The 23,465-nt window shown below is 32.5% G+C and overlaps 1 protein-coding gene and 1 long non-coding RNA gene across 2 annotated transcripts; both read right to left on the bottom strand.

Annotated features, from left to right (window-relative positions):
• Positions 1-9,014: 9,014 nt before the first annotated feature.
• On the bottom strand, positions 9,015-20,199 carry LOC134229846 (uncharacterized). The gene is made up of 5 exons (XR_009984240.1): positions 20,137-20,199; positions 19,506-19,576; positions 15,671-15,773; positions 15,295-15,541; positions 9,015-9,092 (listed from the first exon to the last, which is right to left on the bottom strand). It is a non-coding gene; the product is annotated as an uncharacterized LOC134229846 (long non-coding RNA).
• LOC134229848 (uncharacterized) lies at positions 16,219-18,805 on the bottom strand. The gene is made up of 2 exons (XM_062711636.1): positions 16,454-18,805; positions 16,219-16,236 (listed from the first exon to the last, which is right to left on the bottom strand). Exons 1-2 carry the CDS (start codon positions 18,803-18,805, stop codon positions 16,219-16,221), a joined length of 2,370 nt encoding a protein of 789 aa, XP_062567620.1.
• Positions 20,200-23,465: the final 3,266 nt, after the last annotated feature.

Below are 23,465 nucleotides of genomic sequence, written 5' to 3'. Positions count from 1 at the left end.
TGCATGCACATGTGCTGCAATCTGATTGGCTGAAACTTTATATGGCTATATATCCTTTGTTTTTTGACGAAATGTTTCGAATTTTAAAATATAGTCATTCATTTAGATATCCTTGAATACGATAAAGATAAAAATTTATGAAATCACGCGCATGCATGCGTGCTGTAATCTGATTGGCTGAAACTTCAAATGGCTATAACTCCCTTGTTTTTCAGCCAAACAGGATTGGATTTAGAACATAGATAAATATAAGGGACTCCTACAAGACGGTGTAGTCATTATGCACGTGCTTGCGCGTGGGTGCACGTGAAATTAGTAAAATTAAAAATACACTCGAATGAGTGTATTTTTAATACTTTTGGATTAAATGCTTTGATATTAAGTATATAATAAAATTTTAGATAATGTAGACAAGATAATATGGTCGTTACGCACATAAACACGTGTGCAATGCCTATTTTTAAATATATTTTGTATTTTTCTGGGAAGACCTTGATTAGGTCTAAATTCCATAAAGTATTTCTTATCTAATAGAGATTACAGGGAATATGGCAACAAAAGGGAGTTGGGGAGCGTTTGGGGAACATCTGTAACGGTCCCCGTTACAATTAGCACTAGTTTTCTTTTTTTTTAAATCAATAGGAACCTAGAAAAATTTTCTACAGTTCAACGGACGCCACAGATCGACATGAAATTTAAGGATTGCAATAGAAGATACATCAAAGAAAGTGTCCTGAGTGTGTAATAGTGAGTCTCTGAAGTATATATTGAAATTCTAATGAGTATCGGCAACAACTACATTTTTTTTCTGTCTGAAATTTAGGTGCTAATGAGCACGAAAATTAATTAAAGCTTGTATTGGGTATTTCTTCACTTTTTGTCAATAACATTCGATTCTCCTGCTCAAATACGAAATTTTAATACCAAGTATTCTTGATCTCCTTTGTATGTAGAATTTATTTCAATTTTATTTACATTTAATATTAATCGAATGAATTTCGGAAATAGTGATATTTTTCTATCAGATCAATTTCGGCGCAATTTAGATTTAGGTTATATAAATTGCAGTTATCTCGCTTTCTACGATGTGAAGATGAGAAAATACCCATGACTCACAAATAATGTCAACAAATTACATGTAATCTGTCTATTAGAGTGCACATGTACCAAATACACCCCGGGACTACGCAGATTTTGGTTTGTTTTCCGAGCAGGATAACACACCCAGTATTCTGTAACTCAATCTATGCCTTAAAGAAAATTCACCAATTGAGATGTGGTAATTTTCCCTCTGAGAAACACACATTCTTCTAAGGCCTACGGCTTTTCAGCTGATTTTCCTCTGCAGCTGACCACGTGTATTAGTTTCGCATTTACAGCTCTGTATATGCTAAGTGTCATAGTAATACCTATATGTTTCAGCAAGCACTTTGATTCACTGCAAATCCAATAATTTCTCTACATCAAATATCACCTCAAACAGGGAATATCTCAATTTTTAAAGAAATTTGACCGGGACTTTACTACGAAACTATTTCCTTCCTCCTTAGAATAATAAGTTTACAAAATACCTTTTCAGGTGTAGAACTCGATGGCTCAGTGGTTAGCGTGTCTGACTTGCATACCAAGGGTTATATGTTCGAGCCCAGCTGGAGGAACTTTTTTTTTTGCATTTTCTCTATTTATTTCTCTATTTATTCATAATTTGTCTTTTTCTTTAAATAGGAAAAAACATCCTTCATACAGATAAATAGAGGAGAACGGAAGACCTTATTTGTTGCTGTAGCAACAAGATTTTCTAGTTATTATTATTATTATTTTTTTTTTTTTTTGCCTTTTTGTTTTGACGATTTCTCAGAGATGACTGGACGGATTCTCATGAAATTTTCAGGGATGATGGAGAGTAAAAATATCTTTCAGATGCAGTTTTCAGTTTTTCAAAAGTCACTTCCGGTCGTCATATATGTCCAATTTCCGCTTTTTTCAAAAAAGTTTTGTCCGAGTCGTATCTCAGAAACGGTAAGAGATTAAGACACCAAACTTATATGATTAATAGATCTTGATAAGTAGGCAAAACCAATTGGGGTAAGGTTGTCTGCCGTCACTTCCGATCGTCACAGGAAGTGATGAAAGAAATCGAAAATTTCAACTTTTCTTTTTTGAAACTTTCTTTGCATCACATTATAGCATCTTGTTTGTAGTTTCGAAATATATCAGTCCCACCGGAAACTAAAACGACAACTTCCGGTTATAAGAGAAAAACTGCATATTTTCAGTATTTTTCTCTCCCATAAATATTTTTTATACGTAATGTATTTGAAATGATTTTTGAATATCTTATTCAGACTGCAAATGTCTATAGTAACGTCAAATATCTTTGTAAAATTCACTTCCGGTCGCGTGATTTTCTGTCCTCAAAATGAGAAGTTACCATAGCTAGATCTCGTAAACGATAAGAGATTAAGGCACCACTCTTATATAAGTGGTAGATCTTGATAAGTAGGCAAGTTCAGTTGGGATATGATCGTCCGCCGTCACTTCCGGTCGTCACAGGAAGTGATCCAAAAATCAAAATTTTTAACTTTTCTTGAGTGAAACATTTTTTGCATCACATTATAACATCTTATTTGTATTTTTGAAATATATCAGTCCCACCGGAAACTAAAACGACAACTTCCGGTTATAAGAGAAAAACTACATAATTTGTGTATTTTTCTTTCCCATAAATATTTTTTATACATAAAGTATTTGTAGTGATTTTTAGATATGTTATATAGACTGCTTATGTCTACAGTAACCTCAAATATCTTTGTAAAATTCACTTCCGGTCGCGTGATTTTCTGTCCTCAATATGAGAAGTTATAACAAAGAGATCTCGGAAACGGTAAGAGATGGAGACGCCAGACTTGAATGAGTAATAGATCTTGATAAGTTAGGAAACTCATAAGGGTTAAGATCGTTCGCCGTCATTTCCGGTCGTCACAGGAAGTGATCAAAGAAATCAGAAATTTCAGCTTTTCTTTTAGCTCACCTGAGCCGAAGGCTCAAGTGAGCTTTTCTGATCACATTTTGTCCGTCGTCCGTCCGTCCGTCCGTCCGTCTGTCCGTCTGTCCGTCTGTCTGTCTGTCTGTAAACTTTTCACATTTTCGACTTCTTCTCAAGAACCACAGGGCCAGTTTTGACCAAACTTGGTACAAAGCATCCTTGGGTAAAAGGAAATTTAAATTGTTAAAATGAAGGGACATATCCCCTCGCAAGGGGAGATAATCAAGAAAAGACAAAAATAGGGTGGGGTCATTAAAAAATCTTCTTCTCAAGAACCACTGGGCCAGAAAAGCTGAAACTTATGTGGAAGCATTCTGGGGTAGTGTAAATTCTAAATTGTAGGAATCATGACCCCCGGGGGAAGGGTGGGGCCATTATAGGGAATCAAAGTTTTACATAGAAATATATAGGAAAAATCTTTGAAAATCTTCTTCTCAGGAACCACTGGGCCAAAAAAGCTGAAACATACATGTATGTGCCAATGGAAGGATCATGGGGTAGTGTAGATTTCAAAATGTCTAAATTATGATCAGTGGGGTAATGTGGGGATACATTATGTATAACAAGGGTGAAATCTGGTAAAGAACAGAATGGTCAAAGCTTCTCAGGTGAGCGATGTGGCCCGTGGGCCTCTTGTTGGAATTCTTCTCGGCATCACATTATTGCATCTTATTGGTTGTTCTGATATATGTCCGTCCCACCAGAAACAAATACGGCAACTTCCGGTTATGAGAGAAAAACTGCATAAATTGAGTATCATACTATCCCATAAATATCTTTTATAGAAAGAGTATTTGAAATGATTTTAGAACATGTAATTCAGACTGCAAATGTCTAGAGTAACTAGAAATATCTGTTAAAAATTGATTTCCGGTCTCACGATTTCCTATCCTCCAACTGAGTAGTTAACATAACTTAACGTATATGAATAATACCAAGTACTCTTGCTTTCTTTAGTGTATGGAATTTATTTCAGTTTTATTCGGATTTAATATTAATAGAATGAATCTTGATTTTTTATTTGAAATTTGATTTTTTTTTTTCTAGAATAACACAATCCCAAGAAATAGCGACTTTCAGCATAGTAAAAAGAAATACACGTTTCTTCCCTGTGTTTCCCATCTAGAATTACATGTTTGGAATTTTATTTATGCTACTTATATTGAATTTCATGCCTATTTCGGTCAGGAGTGTTAAAACCCGAACCCGATCTCTGTTTTCCTTTTCCATAATTACAAACTGCCTTGCATCTCTCGCTCATGTTTCTCACATGCTCTTAAATAATTTATCGCCATCCATTTCAAACATAAAACAACTCAAATCGGATATTTTCAAACATCTCTTTAATACATGTATAATGCATATGATGCAGGTACACATGGGACATTTCACAACGTTTTCACTTACGCTTCCGTCTTGATGCGCAGATCAAATGCATGTTATTCATATTATTAGGTATATCGTAATTTTAATCAGACCCTACCCCTTACATCTTAACTCGAAAACAATCTCATTCAAGCTCATATATACACCTAGGAGCGTGTTACAATGTTTTGAACGTGCTCTCTTTGCGTGATCAATGAAATCATGGTTGTCCCCGAGTCTAGCTATTCCACCTAAAAATTAAATAGAAATCATTGGTAATATAATGATCATCAATAGGTCCTCAAGTGCAGAACTTAGTTATAAATAGAAAGAATTTCATTGGTTATCCTTCCCATTGTTATTGAAACTAGGAGACTTATTGTTCACAGAACAATAAGAGGTCTTTCCACCTTTTTAAATTTCTTGTATTTTTTTTTTTTACTCTCCAATTTAATTTTAAGGGAAATGGCTTAAAAAAAGAAAATGAAAAAAAAAATTGAAATGACCCTGACCTTTGACCTTTTTCAGATCTTTAAGGTCAAGGGTCACATTGCAATTGACCCCATGCCTCTACGACTTTTAGTTCTATAGTTATAAGTTTAAATTTTAAGTGCAAAGAAGTTAAAGGGCAATAACTCATAGAAGGAGTCATTAGACCCTTTAGTACTTATACAATGAAGGTGTGCCTACAGACCCTTAAGACATTAGTGAAGGTTTCATGCCTCTACGGTCTACGGTTTTGAGGTAGTAGCGATAACAATGTTTTTCGCATAAGGGGCAATAACTTTTGATAGGGTCAATCTTGGGGAACAAGAACGAAATCTTTGAAATAGTTTTAAGAGTACATATTAATGATGCAAAGACTGATTGCACATGTTAAAAGACAAAAGATATATAAAAAGAGCTTTATTTCTCATTTTTGGAATGACCTTGACCTTTGACCTTGACAAAATATTCAAGGTCAAAGGTCAGGGGTCACAATGCAATTGACCCCAGGCTTCTACCATTTATAGTTTTCAAGTTAAAAGGTTTAATAGTATGTACAAAGAAGTTAAAGGGCAATAACTCATATAAGGGGTCATCATATCCATTTGAACTTATACAGTGAAGTAAGGCCTAAAGACCCTTAAGATATTAGTGAAGGTTTGGTGTCTCTAAAGTCTACGGTTTTGGAGGAGTAGCGGTAACAAGGTTTTTCGCACAAGGGGCAATAACTTTTAAAAGGTTGAATCTTAGGGGACAAGAATGATATCTTTGAAACAGTTTTTAGAGTACATATTAATGATGCATAGACATTCAGTATATGTTGAAACACAAAAGAGATACAAAAAGAGCTAATTTTCTCATTTTTAAAATGACCTTGACCTTTGACCTTTACATGAATTTTAAGGTCAAAGGTCAATAAATCTTATGCAGTTGGTCCCATGTCTCTACAACTTCTTGTTTTGAAAATTTTTAATTATTTGTAAAATTCAAAAAGTTTCAGGGGCAATAACTCATTGAAGGGGTCACCAAATACTTTCGCAATGAATAGATTGAAGAGTTCCCATAATTAGTTGAAGACATTCGTAAAGGTTTCATACCTCTGCGGTTTACGGTTTCTTAGGAGTAGCGATAACAAGCATTTCTTGTGAAAGGGGCAATAACTTTAAAAGCGGTCAAGGTTCATTTATGCAGGGTCAACTGAAAACATCTTTTACGGAGTACATTCCTATAAACTATAAATCTTTTCGATATATCTTCAAACAAAAAAACATGCGGCGGAAAAATAATGAAAAAAAGAATAACTAGTGCTAATTGTAACGGGGACCGTTACAGATGTTCCCCAAACGCTCCCCAACTCCCTTTTGGTGCCATATTCCCTGTAAGCTTCATTAAATAAGACAAACTCGATGTATTTGAGACTTTAATAACGTTTACCCAGAAGTGTACAAAGTTCATTCAAATTTTGCGTGCGCATGTGAATGGATGTGCATAATGACCATATCATCTTGTCTACACAATCTATGTATTTTTATATACTAAATATTAAAGCATTTTATCCAAAAGTATTAAAAAGATACGCTCATTCAAGTGTGTTTTTGATTTTGCTCATTTCACGTGCACGCACGTGCATACATGAGCATGGTGACCATATCGTCTTGTAGATGTCCGTTACATCTATCTATGTTCTAAATCCCACCCCGTTTGGTTGAAAACCAAGGGAGTTATAGCTGTTTAAAGTTTCAGCCAATCAGAGTGCAGCGCACGTACATGCACGTGTATGCATGTGCATGGTGACCATATTTTCTTGTAGTAGTCCAGTATATCTATCTATGTTCCAAATCCCATCCTGTTTGGTTGAAAATCAAGGGAGTTATAGCTATTTAAAGTTTAAGCCAATCAGATTGCAGCGCACGTGCATGCACGTGTTTTCATGATAATTGCTATATATCTTGTTGTAGGATATCCTAATGCATGGCAATTTTCAAAATTTCAAAAGATTTCATCAAAAAATAAGAAAGATATTGAGACTTTAGTTTCAGCCAATCAGAGCAAAGCGCACGTGCATGCGCGTGAGATCTTGCTATTTTGACTATGTTATATTGTCTATGCTTCTAATATATCCTCATATTATAAGTTTCAAAACATTTCATCAAAAATTTACAAAGTTACGCCTATATCAATTAAATCGGTCATTTCACATGTTGCACGTGCACGCTCTTGCAAGCACGTGCGCGCAAAATGACCTTCGTTCCGCAAATCTACATAACATGTCTACTGACCCTAAAAACATTTCACCTTAGTCGGATGTATAGTTTACGAGATCATTCCCGGACAAAAAAGTACCCAGGAAGAAGAAGAAGAAGAAAAATAATAATAATAATAATAAGAAACAGAGTAAAAACAATATGTTCCCCAACTTCGTTTGGGGAACATAACAAGGAGACTTATTGTTCACAGAACAATAAGAGGTCTTTCCACCTTCTTTGAATTTTAAATTTGTTTTATACCTGACTCCTAAAAATTAAATTCCATGAAAAAGAAACCAGAACTCTCTTAAAACATAGAAAAAATGAAAATTTAAAAAAAGAAGAATGACCTTGACCTTTGACCTTGAAAAAATATTCAAGGTCAAATGTCAAGGGTCACAAAGCAGTTGCCCCCATGCTTCTACGACTTATAGTTTTCAAGTAATAAGGTTTAATTGTAAGTACAAAGAACTACAAGGGCAATAACTCATATAAGGGGTCATCAGATCCATTTGCATTTATACAGTGAAGTAAGGCCTAACGACCCTTAAGATATTTGTGAAGGTTTGGTGTCTCTACAGTCTACGGTTTCGGAGGAGTAGCGATAACAAGGTTTTTCGCACAAGGGGCAATAACTTTTAAAAGGGTTAATATTAGGGAACAAGACTGAAATCTTTGAAACAGTTTTAAGAGTACATATTAATGATGCATAGACATTAAGTATATGTTAAAAGGCAAAAGAGATATAAAAAGAGCTAATTTTTCCATTTTTGGAATGACCTTGACCTTTGACCTTTACATGAATTTGAAGGTCAAAGGTCAATGAATCTTATGCAGTTGGTGCCATGTCTCTACGACTTGTCGTTTTGAAAATTTTTAATTATTTGTAATATTCAAAAAATTTTAGGGGCAATAACTCATTGAAGGGTTCACCGAATGCTTTTGCAATGAATAGATTGAAGAGTCCCCATAATTAGTCAAAGACATTGGTGAAGGTTTCATACCTCTACGGTTTACGGTTTCAGAGGAGTAGCGATAACAAGGGGTTTTAGCACAAGGGGCAACAACTTTTAAAAGGGTCAATCTTAGGGGCCAAAATTTATATCTTCTAAAGAGTTCCAAAAGTACATATTAAAGACATAAGATAGATTGTATATGTTTAAGGACATAAGAGCTATTAAGAGAAATTTATTTCTCATATTTGGAATGACCTTGACCTTTGACCTTGAAATGAATTTGAAGGCAAAAGGTAATTGAATATTATGCAGTTTGTTTCATGTCTCTACGACTTTTCGTTTTGAAAATTTTTAATTTTTTGTAAAATTTATAAACTTTCAGGGGCAGTTACTCATTAAAGGGGTCGAAGAAAACTTTTGCAATGAATAGATTGAAAAGTCTCCTAAATTAGTTGAAGACGTTAGTGAAGGTTCTGCATCTCTACGGTTTACGGTTTCGGAGGAGTAGCGATAACAAGCTTTACGATGAAAGGGGCAATAACTGTATAAGGGGACTAAGTTAAAACATGGGGGGTCATTTTTCGGAATAACTTTAAATATCCAGTATTATGAACTATAAAGTTTTTCGATAAGTCTTACGGTGTCAAAACATAAGGTGAGAAATAAAATAAAAAACAGAAGCATTTCAAGAGGTCTTTCCACAGAAAGGTGGAAAGACCTAATAAACAGAAGAATATCAATAGGTCTTTCCACAGAAAGGTGGAAAGACCTAATAAGTTCAAATAACCTCTACCTGAAGTGGAGGTTGGCTCCAAAGGGCAGTAACTCAATCTCATTATTGAAGGAGTAATTCTTATAATGAAAGATAACTCTTACTTCATACCTTCTATAGTCTTCTTCTCAAAATGTAGTCAATAATCTTCAGCTCTTATCTCTCTCTGTTAACTGAAAGTCACAGTCATTCTTCCAGTCTTTATCATCCCAGTACACAACCTAAAATATCGTTTGTTTAGAGATTATAAACCTGTTCTTATCAGCTCCTTAGTTTATTAAACAAGTATACACTGTAAAATATGATTCATAGATGTTCTTATTAGCCATAAATAAGTAATTAAATATATATAAAATTTAGAAGTATGGCTGATACAGTTATAAATATTTTAAGTTAAATAGATATTACATATATTTCAAATGAACATTTAGGCAATACACCTTACACCAAAAACATTAACATAAACAATGTATGAACATTTTAAAACATGCACAAGACATAAACATACTACCATTGATAATTAGACAGTTATGAATGCATCATATGAAGAAGAAAAAAGATTGACTGATGTATGTTCAAATTGTTGAAATAGTAAATTGAAAGAAAATGAAATATTGTGACTTTTTACACCTTGAATGAATTCAATAATATCCATTTTTACAATTCTAATGAATTATTTTACATTCAACCTTTTCAGTCGTTGAAATTTTTTGACTTATTTCCACAATTCCTAGTATTTTTGATAATGAAAGCAAAGACTTTACTTTAATAAATGAGTAATATGCTTCTCTTGTTAGAAAATTATGGATATTTTCTTAAATTCTGAATTGACTTATAAAAGTTCCCTTTTTTAAGTCATCTATGTACATATATGTACTTCAGTCTTCCATTTTTTTTGTGTGTTATATTGTGCATTGTGTGTGAACATTTTATTATCATCAGCTTCTTTTCTGGGACTGCTGAACCAGTGACAACCAATTTTGGCATATAGCATCTGTGGGTAAAGGGAAACAAACAGTCAAACATTGTGAATTTCATGTCCACCCCCCCGCAGCCTATGGGATGGGAGCAAAACCATCAGAATTAATGCAATCTTTAAATAATCTTCTTCTTTTAGGTTGGACAACAGTCAAACTTTTGGCACTAATGTAATAATTACAGAGCCCTTTATCAAAATTAAGTTCTAAATTGACAGGGATTCTGGAGGAAGGGTGGAGATTTAGCTAGTAATCATACAATAAAAATGCATTATTACTTGGAAAATCTTCTTCTTTGCCCATGAGTTGTCTTTTACATATTTACTTTTATACCGGTAGATCCTTTACATTGTTGTATTGTACTGTTTTATTATTCTTGGCTGATCACTATGGCCATTTGACATCTTGTAAATTTATTTAGAGGATATGCTTTAAAAAATTGTTATTAAGTGCCATGCAATTTTGTGAAACAGTGTAAAATTATCATTATTAGGGCCCCGCAAGGATTTGCGGGTGCCCTATAGTAATCACTCTGTCCGTGTCCGTCTGTCAGTCTGTCTGTCTTCCGTCCACAAATTTTCTGTTTTTTTCTAATAACTTTTTTTATGGTTGCCCAATCAAGTTCAAATTTGGTATGGTAGTTCAGTAGGCAGAAATACATATTTTGATGCTAAGTTTGGTTCTCAATGTCTTCTGGTTTGGAGCTGGGGTGGTGGGGTAGATTCCTTAACTATGCATAAGAATGAATAGGCAACTTTTTTTATGGTTGCCCAATCAAGTACAAATTTGGTATGGTAGTTCAGTAGGCAGAAATACATATTTTGATGCTAAGTTTGGTTCTCAATGTCTTCTGGTTTGGAGCTGGGGTGGTGGGGTAGATTCCTTAACTATGCATAAGAATGAATAGGCAACTTTTTTTATGGTTGCCCAATCAAGTACAAATTTGGTATGGTAGTTCAGTAGGCAGAAATACATATTTTGATGCTAAGCTTGGTTCTTTATGTCCCCTGGTTTGGAGCTGGGGTGGTGGGGTAGATTCCTTAACTTTAGAATGCATTGGTAAAGAGAGATAACTGCTGAAGATGTTCCCATTGTAAAATGAGAGCTGGCTATGAGTCCCTTGGGATTAATTAGCTTTCCTCCTGAAGAAAATCCAGAGCATTATCTTTATCTGTCACATTGAGATGAATTACCACCTCTGTCTGCAAATGAAGTTTGTTTTGAAGTTAAGTCAATTTGGAATGCTATGAACACTGTGAAATGTGGATTTAGATATAAATTTTTATAATTTATTTTTGTTTAATAGTTATGATCTCATTGAACTCTAAAAACAAGAAATAGATTAAAAGAAGATTTTTTTATTTACTTTTTTCACTTAATGTTAATTAATTTTTAATGTAGTTTTATAAAAAACCCATTCTATCATTAATACTGAAAAAAATTCTTTAAATATTGTAACTTTAGAAGAAAATGATGAGAGAGGTACAATTAATCCTTTGGGATCAATTATCTAGCCTGCTGCAGAAAATTTAATAGGCTTTTCTTTATCTTTAAGATTAATGAAAACCTTTGTCTGAAACTGCTGTTTGTTTGAAGTTAAGGTCAAGCCTTCATGATATTTGCATTCATTGAAGGCTGGCATTCTATATAACACAAGCTTCATAATTGTTTAATACATTCAATGTTAAGTTGTTCTTCACTGTCTAATGTAAATACAAGGATATTATTTTCAGGTTTTTGAATATTCAGGAATTATCTTGAAATTTTAAGAATACAGTTGCTGTTGCTTATTCTTCGTACATTTTTTAATCATTCCGTAAGCTGCACCCTTTTAATTCTACCCCATGGCGGGGCCCTTGCTGACTGGTCAGTTTTCTAGTTGAAGATAAAATAATTGTATGCAAAATTTCTTTCCCTACCAAGTCATTTGCCTGCAAACTGGACAAATATTAGACTTGGGTTCTGTATATCTTGGTCTGTTTCCTCAGGCCCAGCAGTCTCTTATAGATTGATCTCTGATTTTTTTCAACCAAACTTTGGCAATTAATGATCCTGGATGGATTCCATCGGCCAAAAGGGAAAAATTAGTAAATTTCCTGAGTTTTGATGTTTTCTTTGTTCCTGATTTTGTTTTGGAGGTTTTGTGTAGATCTACAGAAAATGCTGGTGAATGGGTTTTAAGATTAGTGTTGATTTCCTTTATTTTGTTGTTTAAAGTTGTTCTTCTAGTTCCTTATCTTGTTCTTCAAAAATTTGTGGGTTTGGGTGTCCTTTCTTTATATTCCAGGCTTTTATTGAATAAGGTGGTACTTCTAAGATGGTGACTTTGGAGCCTGGATATTTATTCATAATGTTAATTACTGTAAACCAACTATTATTCGCGTCGACTTTTATTCGCGATTCGTCAGTTTAAAACCAATCTGCGACGATTAATTTTCGCGACTGAGGAGATATTCTCAGCAAATAGAAAGCAAAATAAATAGTTCGCGGCGATTAATATTCGCGAGTTAGAGAAGGTCGCGAAATTCGCGAATGTTTCTAGCACGCGAATAAAAGTTGGTTTACAGTATCTCATAAAATTTTGTTTGTATATTTTCTACGACTTCATTTTTATTTTGGTTTAGACTAATGTACTTATTGTTTCTACTGGTCAAATTGCAGGTATAATAGTACCTAACCAGACATAAAGCCACACATTTCCATATTTCCTGATTTTGTTATTTATGTTTGTTTTGAGCCACTCGGTACTGTCCTCAATCTTCGCGCCACTTTTAGAAAACCAAATAATGTCTACCTTGTTGGTTATTGCTCTTTCGAGCCATTTTCCCTTACTATCAGAGAGGACAACAGGCTGGTATATTTTTTTTCCAGATGGTTCTGGTGCGGGAAGGTTTAAATATTTCAAAAGTTTTGACTCAGTCATGATGATGATATGTAGTTGTCAGAGGAAGGTAGAAAGCAAGATGGTGGATGACGTCACGGAAGGATTATATATAAATGTGCACAAAAGTGATTGTTAACAGAATTTTTACCATAAATGCTGTGCAAAATGAAACGCAAACAAAACAAAAATGAAGATTGACACACACAAAAAACAAAGACAATAAACTAAATATAAAAGATGAAGAAAATGAACTAAAAATAAAAGACAAAGACAGTGAACAGAAGATAATATCAAAGTACTCAGAAGTACTAAAAGCCGAGCTCATTTACAGGGTAATGAACAAAGACCGGAATGACAGTTTAAAAGCAAGCTGATTCAGACATTGAAAAGATGATTATATATATATATCTATATATGTCATATATAGTATTAAAAAGCTTTAAAATTAATTAAAATGTAGCTATAATTTAACAGCGTAAAATATGTGTCACATGTATCATTTCGGGGTTTTACATACCAACTGAAGTAAATGAACACTGATGCAGCAAGATTATTTATTTTTTACTACTAAACAGAGAACCCTAGAGAACTCTAGAGAACCTTAGAGAACCCAAATGATTTTTAATTATTTACTGTCTGTAAATAATTTATTTATATTTTAAATAACTAATATGTCATGCCAGAACAAAATTAAATTTAAAAATATATATTTTGACAAGTTTTGTGGCTTATTTTTAAAGAGTACTATAATCTCTTAAGACTTCATCATAGCTTTGTGATAAAACTTGTAAGAAATTAATTAACATGTTTTAGATCAGAGTAAATGATTACGAATTCTATATATTATTAAAATTAAATAAAAATTAATGTGAAAAATAATCGTAAAATTATTTGATAAATACATAAATAAATGTACAATGTTTTTGAAATTCAATTGGGATCAGGATGTCAGAAAATATTTCACGATATAGTTTGTTACGTTTTTCTGGTGAAAACTTCATAAAATAATTTTTTAATTGATTTTATGTATAAAATATGATTTATTTAATAAAAATCAACCCAATCATGCATAAAATATACAGTATAATTTGTCCAAACCGGCTGCCGCCGGTTCCATAAAATTTGGCCGGTTTAGACAGAATCCGGAGTGCAGGAAAAATGCAGGAAAATATCAATTTCGAAAATTTCGTTGTTTATTTACAAGTACATCATATACATATTATAAATAAAATTAAATGATGAAATAAATTAATATTTTGGAGTCTGAAATTATAGAATAGTCTCACATGACTTAAATGTATTCTCTTATTTGTTCAATCACGAAGTAAGAAAGTCGGGTGAAATGTTACCTCAATCAAAATATACAGGACAGGCACGCATAATATAGGCTTACTATGTATCAAGCGGACCGGGTTTCGCTTGTCAAAGATCTCATTCAATGTATTAACAGCAATGCGCAATTATTTACGATGTGCTAATTATTAGATTGAACTTTTAATTTTTATGTAAAAAACACTACGTCTTCCCCCACAGTGTTATGGCGCCATTTTGAAATGCGTTCGATTTTCGATCCCGATTTATATACTGATTTGTAAATCGCGTACATATATTTTTGTGTTTATGTTTTAATGTGGTAAAAGGAGTTAAAACAAAGTTCATTTTTTTAAATTGTAATTTAATTATATAATATATTTTTCAAGTGGGCTGCGTCACCGCGCATTTCACAGAGTACGTCTCATGGCACTAATCATGCTAATGTAAACACGGATTATCACATCCACCACGAAAGGTGTTAATTGCTCTGAAGTAACTCAGGTGTGGCCGGATTAGAGGGAATAATTACCGTTAATTATGAGCAGTTGGGACCAGTATGGCCGTTCGGAATACAGAATAGACAGTATCCGGACTACACAGAATTTTTTTTATTGAATTTGTTAAAGAAGTGCATGGGACTAAAATTTGTAGACGGAATGGACAAAAGTCCGGAGTACTCAGAGTCCGGATTAGACAAATTTTACTGTATCAAAATTCACCATATAAACCTCAAGTTCTCTAGGGTTCTCTAGAGTTCTCTAGGGTTCTCTGTTTAGTTGGACCGCATTTAAGGTAAAATAATTATGCACAGATGGGTCCTCAGCGGGGAGTTTTGCATCAAAGCATTAATGGTGTTCCCCGCATTTGTATTAGTACACCCTTTATTTATAGAATATGACGCAGACAGGGATACCTGATGAAAACCTTTCGCATATTTTAACCAAATGATTAATCATCGAAAACGATATAAAGTATTTTATTATAATTATTTTTTGACAATTTCAGATAACTATGAAAGTTTAATTCAGTGTTTGTATTGCCTCAAAGGTGATTGCGCAGACGTACTATATTCTAACTCGTAAATTTAATTTGGCGGTGAAGAAGCAGCATTTTCTGTTGCTCACCGTCGCAATAGCCGGGCATTTCTCTACGAGAAATGAGCCCGGCTAAAAAAAAATGAAATAAAAATATGATATGTATATATAATATAAAATGAGTTAATATTTTCTTCATAAAAAATGTATTTACCTTTTATGGAAATTTCAGTCACTGTATCACTGTAATTTCAGTTTGCAAAATCCAATATTTGTTCAAGGGTTATTAAGGTCAAGGTATTCACAATGGTATACAGTATAGCGCGGAGTCCCACACTGACTGAGTGTGACTACCTTGACCTCTTGTCCTGCACAAATATTGGAAAGCAAGATGGCAGATGACGTCACAGAAGGATAGGGTGTTTAAGAAGCTGCGTAGCAGTGGTCAAATCTAGTTGTGTCTGAGGAAATATATAATTATATGTATATTTAGAAAATAATAACTTTCACAATGCTGACATTAAACTGATGTCATTTAACAGTAATATAAGTAGAACAATAATGTTCTACAATTTGTGTAAGTTCATTACCTCTGATAAATAGAAATCCCTCTTTTATGTCTGTGTTAATCTCTCTTTCAGTCAAATCATAAACGTCACTTTGTTTTCTTTCTTTATCACTCCAGTATAGCACCTGTAATGCAAAATGTGAAAATAAGTGTCTGTTCTTATCCTGCTTTTCAGTTATATTAATATATTTTTTTTTGCCATGAAACATACCAAATATCTAATATTGAAGATTTAACATTTCTATTCAAAAATGAGTGTAATTTTTTTAAATAGTCTTAAATTCATTAAAACTTTTCGCAATACAGACACAAACAATTAGACAAAAACAAAAAAAAACAAAACAAAAATAAAACACATGCAGTTAAAAGGTGCACAGAAGTATTTTATGTTTGCAAATCCTTTATAAAAATATGGATTTGAAAACATTGATTTCAACATGCACTTTAAGATATGGCTGTATAATATTTATAGTCATATGGATGAAAATCACTTTGCTTTCAGTATGAATTGGTTTACTTATAAGATGTTCTATAAAAGCATGTTTCACTGTATGTCGATCTATTTAGAGTTTACTGACATGTGACATGCTAGTAAAAAAAAAGTATGTACATCATAAAAACTCTATGTAAGTCAGGAGCCTGATCCTTTTACTGAGATATTGTGATGAAGGTGATGAACTATAGTTAATGTACTTATAGCCTGATTAGCCTCCACCCATTATATGAAATTTTAAAGTGTATCTCAAATTTAATGTGATTGAAACATATTTAATGGCAAGTGGAAGTAATTTTTTTTTCTAATTACTTTAAAAACTCCATCCTTATAACTTAAAATCTGTCCTTCCCAATCAGAGTTCCCCCCATCACTATTAGTCCATGTGTGTATTATTTCTTTCCCCACAAGGTCACTAGGAATCACATTAACACATGTTTGTCGTATATTCAGGAGTTGTAATAAATTATTTTTCAGTTGTATAATATCAAATTGTTTGCCCTTGCTCGAATACTGGCATAAATGTTTGTGCTCTTTGCTAATTTTAAAAACTTTTTTATACATATTTATCTGAGTTTTAAGAGCAGATAGTTTCTCCTTCTTTGTTTTCAACTTTTCAATTTCATTCTCAATCATATCCTTGTTTTCCCAAATTCCTTGCTTCCTCATATCCTCTAAAGCTTTGTCTACACCCTCTGTCTGTCTCTCTTTCTTCTTCTTTGTCTCCTCTTCTTTCTCCTTCAAACCTTGTATATGTTGTTGAAATAATATGTCTTTTCTTTCCTTCTGTAAGGCCATGAACTTTCGGTTTTCCTTCCGAGCATTTTCGACTATTAATTTTAGTTCACTTTCATCTTTCTCCTCTAGCCATTCCTTTGTATCATTGTCATTAAAAATCATCACACTTTCAATTGTATTTATATTGGTTGTTGGGCCTGCTTTTAAATTATAATCTAACTTTCCAAACAGTCTTTCTACACAAATATTGTTTGTAACGCATGAGGAACATTCTTCTAAAATATCTTGAGTTACATTAAAATATTTACCACCTGACAAAAAGTCATTAAAAATTTTCTCAACTTTTGTTTTAAAAACACCACAAAATCTTTTTAAAAATACAGCGGTTAGATCGTTGTGTAAACAACAATCAAATAAAAAGTCTGAAACATTGTCATAAAACTGTGGTCCATAAAATAATCTTAACTCTTGTTTTAGAGCCAGTAATGGATTTTCATAATACATATTCAAAACAAATAAAAGTCTCTGATATACAGAACCCATATCTAATAATGTCCCAACTTCTGACGCCTTTGCAAAGTAAGGCTCTGTAATTAATTTGCATAAAATTCCTAAAGCTCTTAAAAGACATAAAATAACCTTATTTTGCAGAGATAAAACAATGAAATTCTGTAAAAAAGAGTATGAACTTTTCATAGAGAACATATATTGTAATAAAAGTTTATGGATAAAAAATGTACCTGCTGCATTATGAAAAGAAACATTAAACCTGTTTCCTCTGAAATTCATAATTGGAATTTTTTCTACTCCATGATATTTCATAAAAATGTCTGAAATGTTTGGATCCCCAGCACCATCTTTGTAAAAAAACTTTGAAACATTTCTTAAAAGAAACAAAATAAAAGGTTCTTTCAATGAATTTGAATACCCATTAAAATTAACTTCTAACTCCTTCTCAATATTAAAAGCCTCTGCAAAGCACACTTCTGAGAACTGTAAAAGTGGATGAATGCAGCATTTAAAAGAATGAACAGTATGTGAAATATCTTTGCTTAAAATATCATTTACTTTTTGTTCTGTTGCGCTTCTGTCTGTCATAAAACAGTAAACTGAATTTAAAATATTTGAAGCATCATTTTTGCTAGAGGATAAATCATTTATAATCTCTTTTGTACAATTGACATATGTCTCACTCTTTCCATTACAAACTTCTCTCACACCTGCTGTTAAAATTTTCTCTCCTGTGTTAAATTTTACGCCATAAAAATGTTTGCCTTTTTTAGTCGTTGCGTCTCTATGCATTGTTGTATTTGTACAAGTTAAAAGAGTTTCATTTAGTTGATTTCTGGCAACAACACCCATTTCACTACTCAACACAGCTGCCGTACTTTTGCTCGGTAAATTTTTTACATTAATATCAAACAACTTTAAAACAGCTTCAATAATAGGTGCAATATGTACAATGCCAACATTATGGCTTCTAAAAATATAATATAAATTTCTTAATTTAAAATTAAAAGGTTTTCCTTTAGACATATCTTTGAAATCTAAATTTTTTTCTACCTGTACAAAGTCTTGTGATTTTTCTTCATTATTTTCTTTCTCTGCTAATAAAAGATCCATTTCTTTTTTAATATTTTTGACATATGTTTTAAAAGTGTTACATTGGACACCTTTTTCCTCTTTTGTATTTTTTTTATTCATTTCTTTCTGTTTTAAAACCTTCACCTCTTCCTTTAAAATTTCAATTGTTTTTGTTTTTCTTTTTAAATTCCTATTGATGTTCCTCATATTTACAGACCTTAAGCGGTCTTTTAAAGCTGCGTTTTCTTTCTTTAATTGTAAAATTTCTTTTTGTTGTTCGTCAATTTTTTCTTGTAATTCTGGAGATTCTTGATTTTTATAATCTTCTTTCTGTTCCTGCATTGTATCATCTTTGATTTTCTTTTCTTTCTTTGAAGTTGGTAATTGAAATTTTTTTTGGCAATATGCATTATACTTTTCTTTGTTGGTATATTTCTTAAGATGTTCCATTTCTTTTACTATTTTTTTGACTTTCCATAACAATGCGAATTTACTTATTTGTAAACAAGAAACGCCTAGGGCACCACAAATGCTTTTGTGAATATTTAGAATGTAATCTTCACCGCCCTTATGTTTCTCATAAATTTCTTGGATGTTTACATACAACAGATCCATGATAATTAATAAAGTTAAACATGAACTAGAGTGAAAAACAGTGATCTAACTGATGTTAGAGATTACCACAAATTTGCTGTATAAAATGAAATGAAATTGAAATAAAAGAAAAAAATGAAAACAAAACTAAAAATTGAAAGAAAATGAAAGAAAAATAAAATAAAAAAAAATTAAATTAAAGAAAAAAATTAACTGAAATAAAAGAAAAAAAATGAAAACAAAACTAAAAATTGAAATAAAATGAATGAAAGAAAAATCAAATAAAAAGAAATGAAATGAAATAAATTAAAGAAGAAATGAAATAAATTGTAAGTGTGCTGAAATATAATGCAAACATGTATATACAACATAGCACAAAAAAGTATATTTTACAACACATATATACACTGAACAGTGTACATAATAACTAAGTTTAAAGAATACATACCTTAATGTGGATAATCTTTGTGTTGGTATTTCACTCTAGTAAAATCTTTTCATTTAACAGCTGTTAAACATCTGTAATAAAAAGATTTATTATTTAGACTGTAAATCTTATATTTCCACAAAATACACAATTAAAATACATATCATGATGAACCTGTTTCAGCCGCTAGACCTTAATTGAAATGTCTTGTAACATCATATTATTAATTTTTATGTATAATTGTATCGTATGTAGACACTGATTTTTTCTGAAACAAACTATAACAAGGGCAGATAATCTATTTACAGTATATTTGCTCTATTAACAGTACACCAGCATTTTAAAAAAGAATGTGAAAAAGTGAGAACAATAATAATAATTTAATTACATCAATAATAAATGAAAGGTAATAAGCAATCATTCCATGCAACTTAATATTACTTAATCTAAACTTTATACAGACTAACATTAAAAATACTAATTCTCTCATATGTTGACAAGGCATTGTGTTACTTGAATTTTATTACTTTTAACCAATATTATCGCCATTTCAAGAATATATTATCAATACAAATGCTAAACAAAACGATCTTTATTCTTGAATTGCAATGTCAGACAATTAAATCACACTTAGAGCCAATAAATTACTTACCTCAACCCTCGGATGAGACTGTCGTCTATCACAAACGTGAAAACATGGATCCCGTGCCTTCCGCTTAGTTACTATATTTAGATAAGATGGCGTCAGGTGGAATAGCTACCGAGTCGACTCGTATAATCCAGGAAGTCTGTTTAGAGTAGATTTATACCAACTGCGAGCCCGATCTAAAATCCTAGTAGAGAAATGAGAATTTAGCTGTTTTATTTATTTTCTTGCTTTTTTCTACTTTTTTCAGCCCAAATGATATTGAAATACTTTAAAAGGTGGAAATGCCGATAATTGTTCACTGAACAATTAGTCTACTAGTTTATTATACGTCTGTCTTTTTTAAAATAGAAAAAAAAACATCCTGCATGCAGATTAATAGAGGAGAACGGAAGACCTTATTTGTTGCTGTAGCAACAAGAGTTTCTAGTTATTATTATTATTTTTCTGACACAATTTCTCGACAACCACTGGATAGAATTACATGAAATTTTCAGAAAAGAGGTGTTGTTAGATAGTCTTCCAAGTTCCAAGTGATTTTTTCAAAATTCCTCTTTGGTGCCAAGTTTCAGACCATTTTCCTGACATTTTGTCCACGGATAATCTCGAGAACGGTAAAAGATATCAATGTGAAACTTTCAGAGATTATAGATGGTGATCAATACTATCCAGAACGCAACTTCTTGTTCGTCGTCAATAGTTCCGGTCGCTACCCGAAGCCAATTTAAAAAGTCCAATTTTTCAACTTTTTTGTTTTTCAATACTTTTCTTTGATATTGCTATGGTATTTAGAGACTCTTTCAAGGATACTTAATATGTAATTTGTTTTTTAATCGAAAAGGCAGGTCTCGAGATATTTGCATTGAAAAATTTGAAGCAGCGGTTCCCAATGGCGGAATAAATAGCACGTTGGATTTTCACGCGGGCGACCCGGGTTCGATTCCCCGTGTGCCCGTATTTTTGTCACTTTTTCTGCTGGATTTTTTGGTTTTTTAGCTCTACTGGTCAGAGACCAGAAGAGCTTATGCGATAGTAATGCGTCCGTCGTCTGTCTGTCTGTCCGTCTGTCTGTCTGTAAACAATTTTTCAAATTTCTACTCCTCCTACAGTTTTGGTCTGATTTCAATATAACTTGGCACACAAGTAGACTACACTAAGACACATAATTCTGTGTATCGGTTTTTGATTTCGATGAACGGTGTTGCCGTGGTTACTAAAAATAGAAATTTCTGTGAAATTCTTTCAAAATGCTACTCCTCCTACAGTTTTAGTCTGATTTCAATATAACTTGGCACACAAGTAGACTACACTAAGATACATAATTCTGTGTATCAGTTTTTGATTTCGATGAACGGTGTTGCCGTGGTTACTAAAAATAGAAATTTCTGTGAAATTCTTTCAAAATGCTACTCCTCCTACAGTTTTGGTCTGATTACAATATAACTTGGCACACAAGTAGACTACACTAAGATACATAATTCTGTGTATCAGTTCTTGATTTTGATGAACGGTGTTGCCGTGGTTACTAAAAATAGAAATTTCTGTGAAATTCTTTCAAAATGCTACTCCTCCTACAGTTTTAGTCTGATTACAATATATCTTGGCTCACAAGTAGACTACACTAAGATACACAATTCTGTATATCGGTTTTTGATTTCGATGAATGGTGTTGCCGTGGTTACTAAAAATAGAAATTTCTGTGAAATTCTTTCAAAATGCTACTCCTCCTACAGTTTTAGTCTGATTTCAATATAACTTGGCACACAAGTAGACTACACTAAGATACATAATTCTGTATATCAGTTTTTGATTTCGATGAACGGTGTTGCCGTGGTTACTAAAAATAGAAATTTCTGTGAAATTCTTTCAAAATGCTACTCCTTCTACAGTTTTAGTCTGATTTCAATATAACTTGGCACACAAGTAGACTACACTAAGATACATAATTCTGTATATTGGTTTTTGATTTCGATGAACGGTGTTGCCGTGGTTACTAAAAATAGAAATTTCTGTGAAATTCTTTCAAAATGCTACTCCTCCTACAGTTTTAGTCTGATTTCAATATAACTTGGCACACAAGTAGACTACACTAAGATACATAATTCTGTATATTGGTTTTTGATTTCGATGAACGGTGTTGCCGTGGTTACTAAAAATAGAAATTTCTGTGAAATTCTTTCAAAATGCTACTCCTCCTACAGTTTTGGTCTGATTACAATATAACTTGGCACACAAGTAGACTACACTAAGATACACAATTCTGTGTATCGGTTTTTGATTTCAATGAATGGTGTTGCCGTGGTTACTAAAAATAGAAATTTCTGTGAAATTCTTTCAAAATGCTACTCCTTCTACAGTTTTAGTCTGATTTCAATATAACTTGGCACACAAGTAGACTACACTAAGATACATAATTCTGTATATCAGTTTTTGATTTCGATGAACGGTGTTGCTGTGGTTACTAAAAATAGAAATTTCTGTGAAATTCTTTCAAAATGCTACTCCTTCTACAGTTTTAGTCTGATTTCAATATAACTTGGCACACAAGTAGACTACACTAAGATACATAATTCTGTATATTGGTTTTTGATTTCGATGGACGGTGTTGCCGTGGTTACTAAAAATAGAAATTTCTGTGAAATTCTTTCAAAATGCTACTCCTCCTACAGTTTTAGTCTGATTTCAATATAACTTGGCACACAAGTAGACTACACTAAGATACACAATTCTATGTATCGGTTTTTGATTTCGATGAATGGTGTTGCCGTGGTTACTAAAAATAGAAATTTCTGTGAAATTCTTTCAAAATGCTACTCCTTCTACAGTTTTAGTCTGATTTCAATATAACTTGGCACACAAGTAGACTACAGTAAGATACATAATTCTGTGTAGCGGTTTTTGATTTCGATGAACGGTGTTGCCGTAGTTACTAATAATAGAAATTTCTGTGAAATTCTTTCAAAATGCTACTCCAAATACAATTTTAGTCTGATTATAATATAAATGTTGCATGCAAGTAGACTGCACTAAGAACATAAAGAGACTTAATCAAGGATAATTATTCTATTTATCTGTTGAAAAGTTTCAATTTCCAACTGCTTAAGTACTTTTCTCTTCCTTTGCTATAAGTACAAACCAGTAGAGCTTCAGTCTCGACAGAGACTTCTGGTTTATTTTAGAATCGGACGGAAGACGTTGCTCGCAACGAGATCAATTCTAGTTTTTTATATATTAATAATTTCCTCTGATAATCTGATAAGAAAATATCAGAATTTCATTTTATCTGATACAAAAATTTGGACCATCATAGTATTTTTTCTTAATTTTGACCTTGT

This window comes from Saccostrea cucullata, unplaced genomic scaffold (assembly GCF_032062105.1).
Source record: "Saccostrea cucullata isolate Sc308-1 unplaced genomic scaffold, CSIRO_AGI_Scuc_v1 ctg4950, whole genome shotgun sequence".
In the NCBI taxonomy this organism is placed as follows: domain Eukaryota; kingdom Metazoa; phylum Mollusca; class Bivalvia; order Ostreida; family Ostreidae; genus Saccostrea; species Saccostrea cuccullata.
Note: the sequence above shows the minus strand (reverse complement) of the source record. Positions and strands in the feature narration are given on the sequence as shown.

Bases quoted from the DNA above. Each gene is read 5' to 3' on its own strand.
- LOC134229848 (XM_062711636.1), bottom strand. From the start codon at position 18,805: ATGCAGGAACAGAAAGAAGATTATAAAAATCAAGAATCTCCAGAATTA.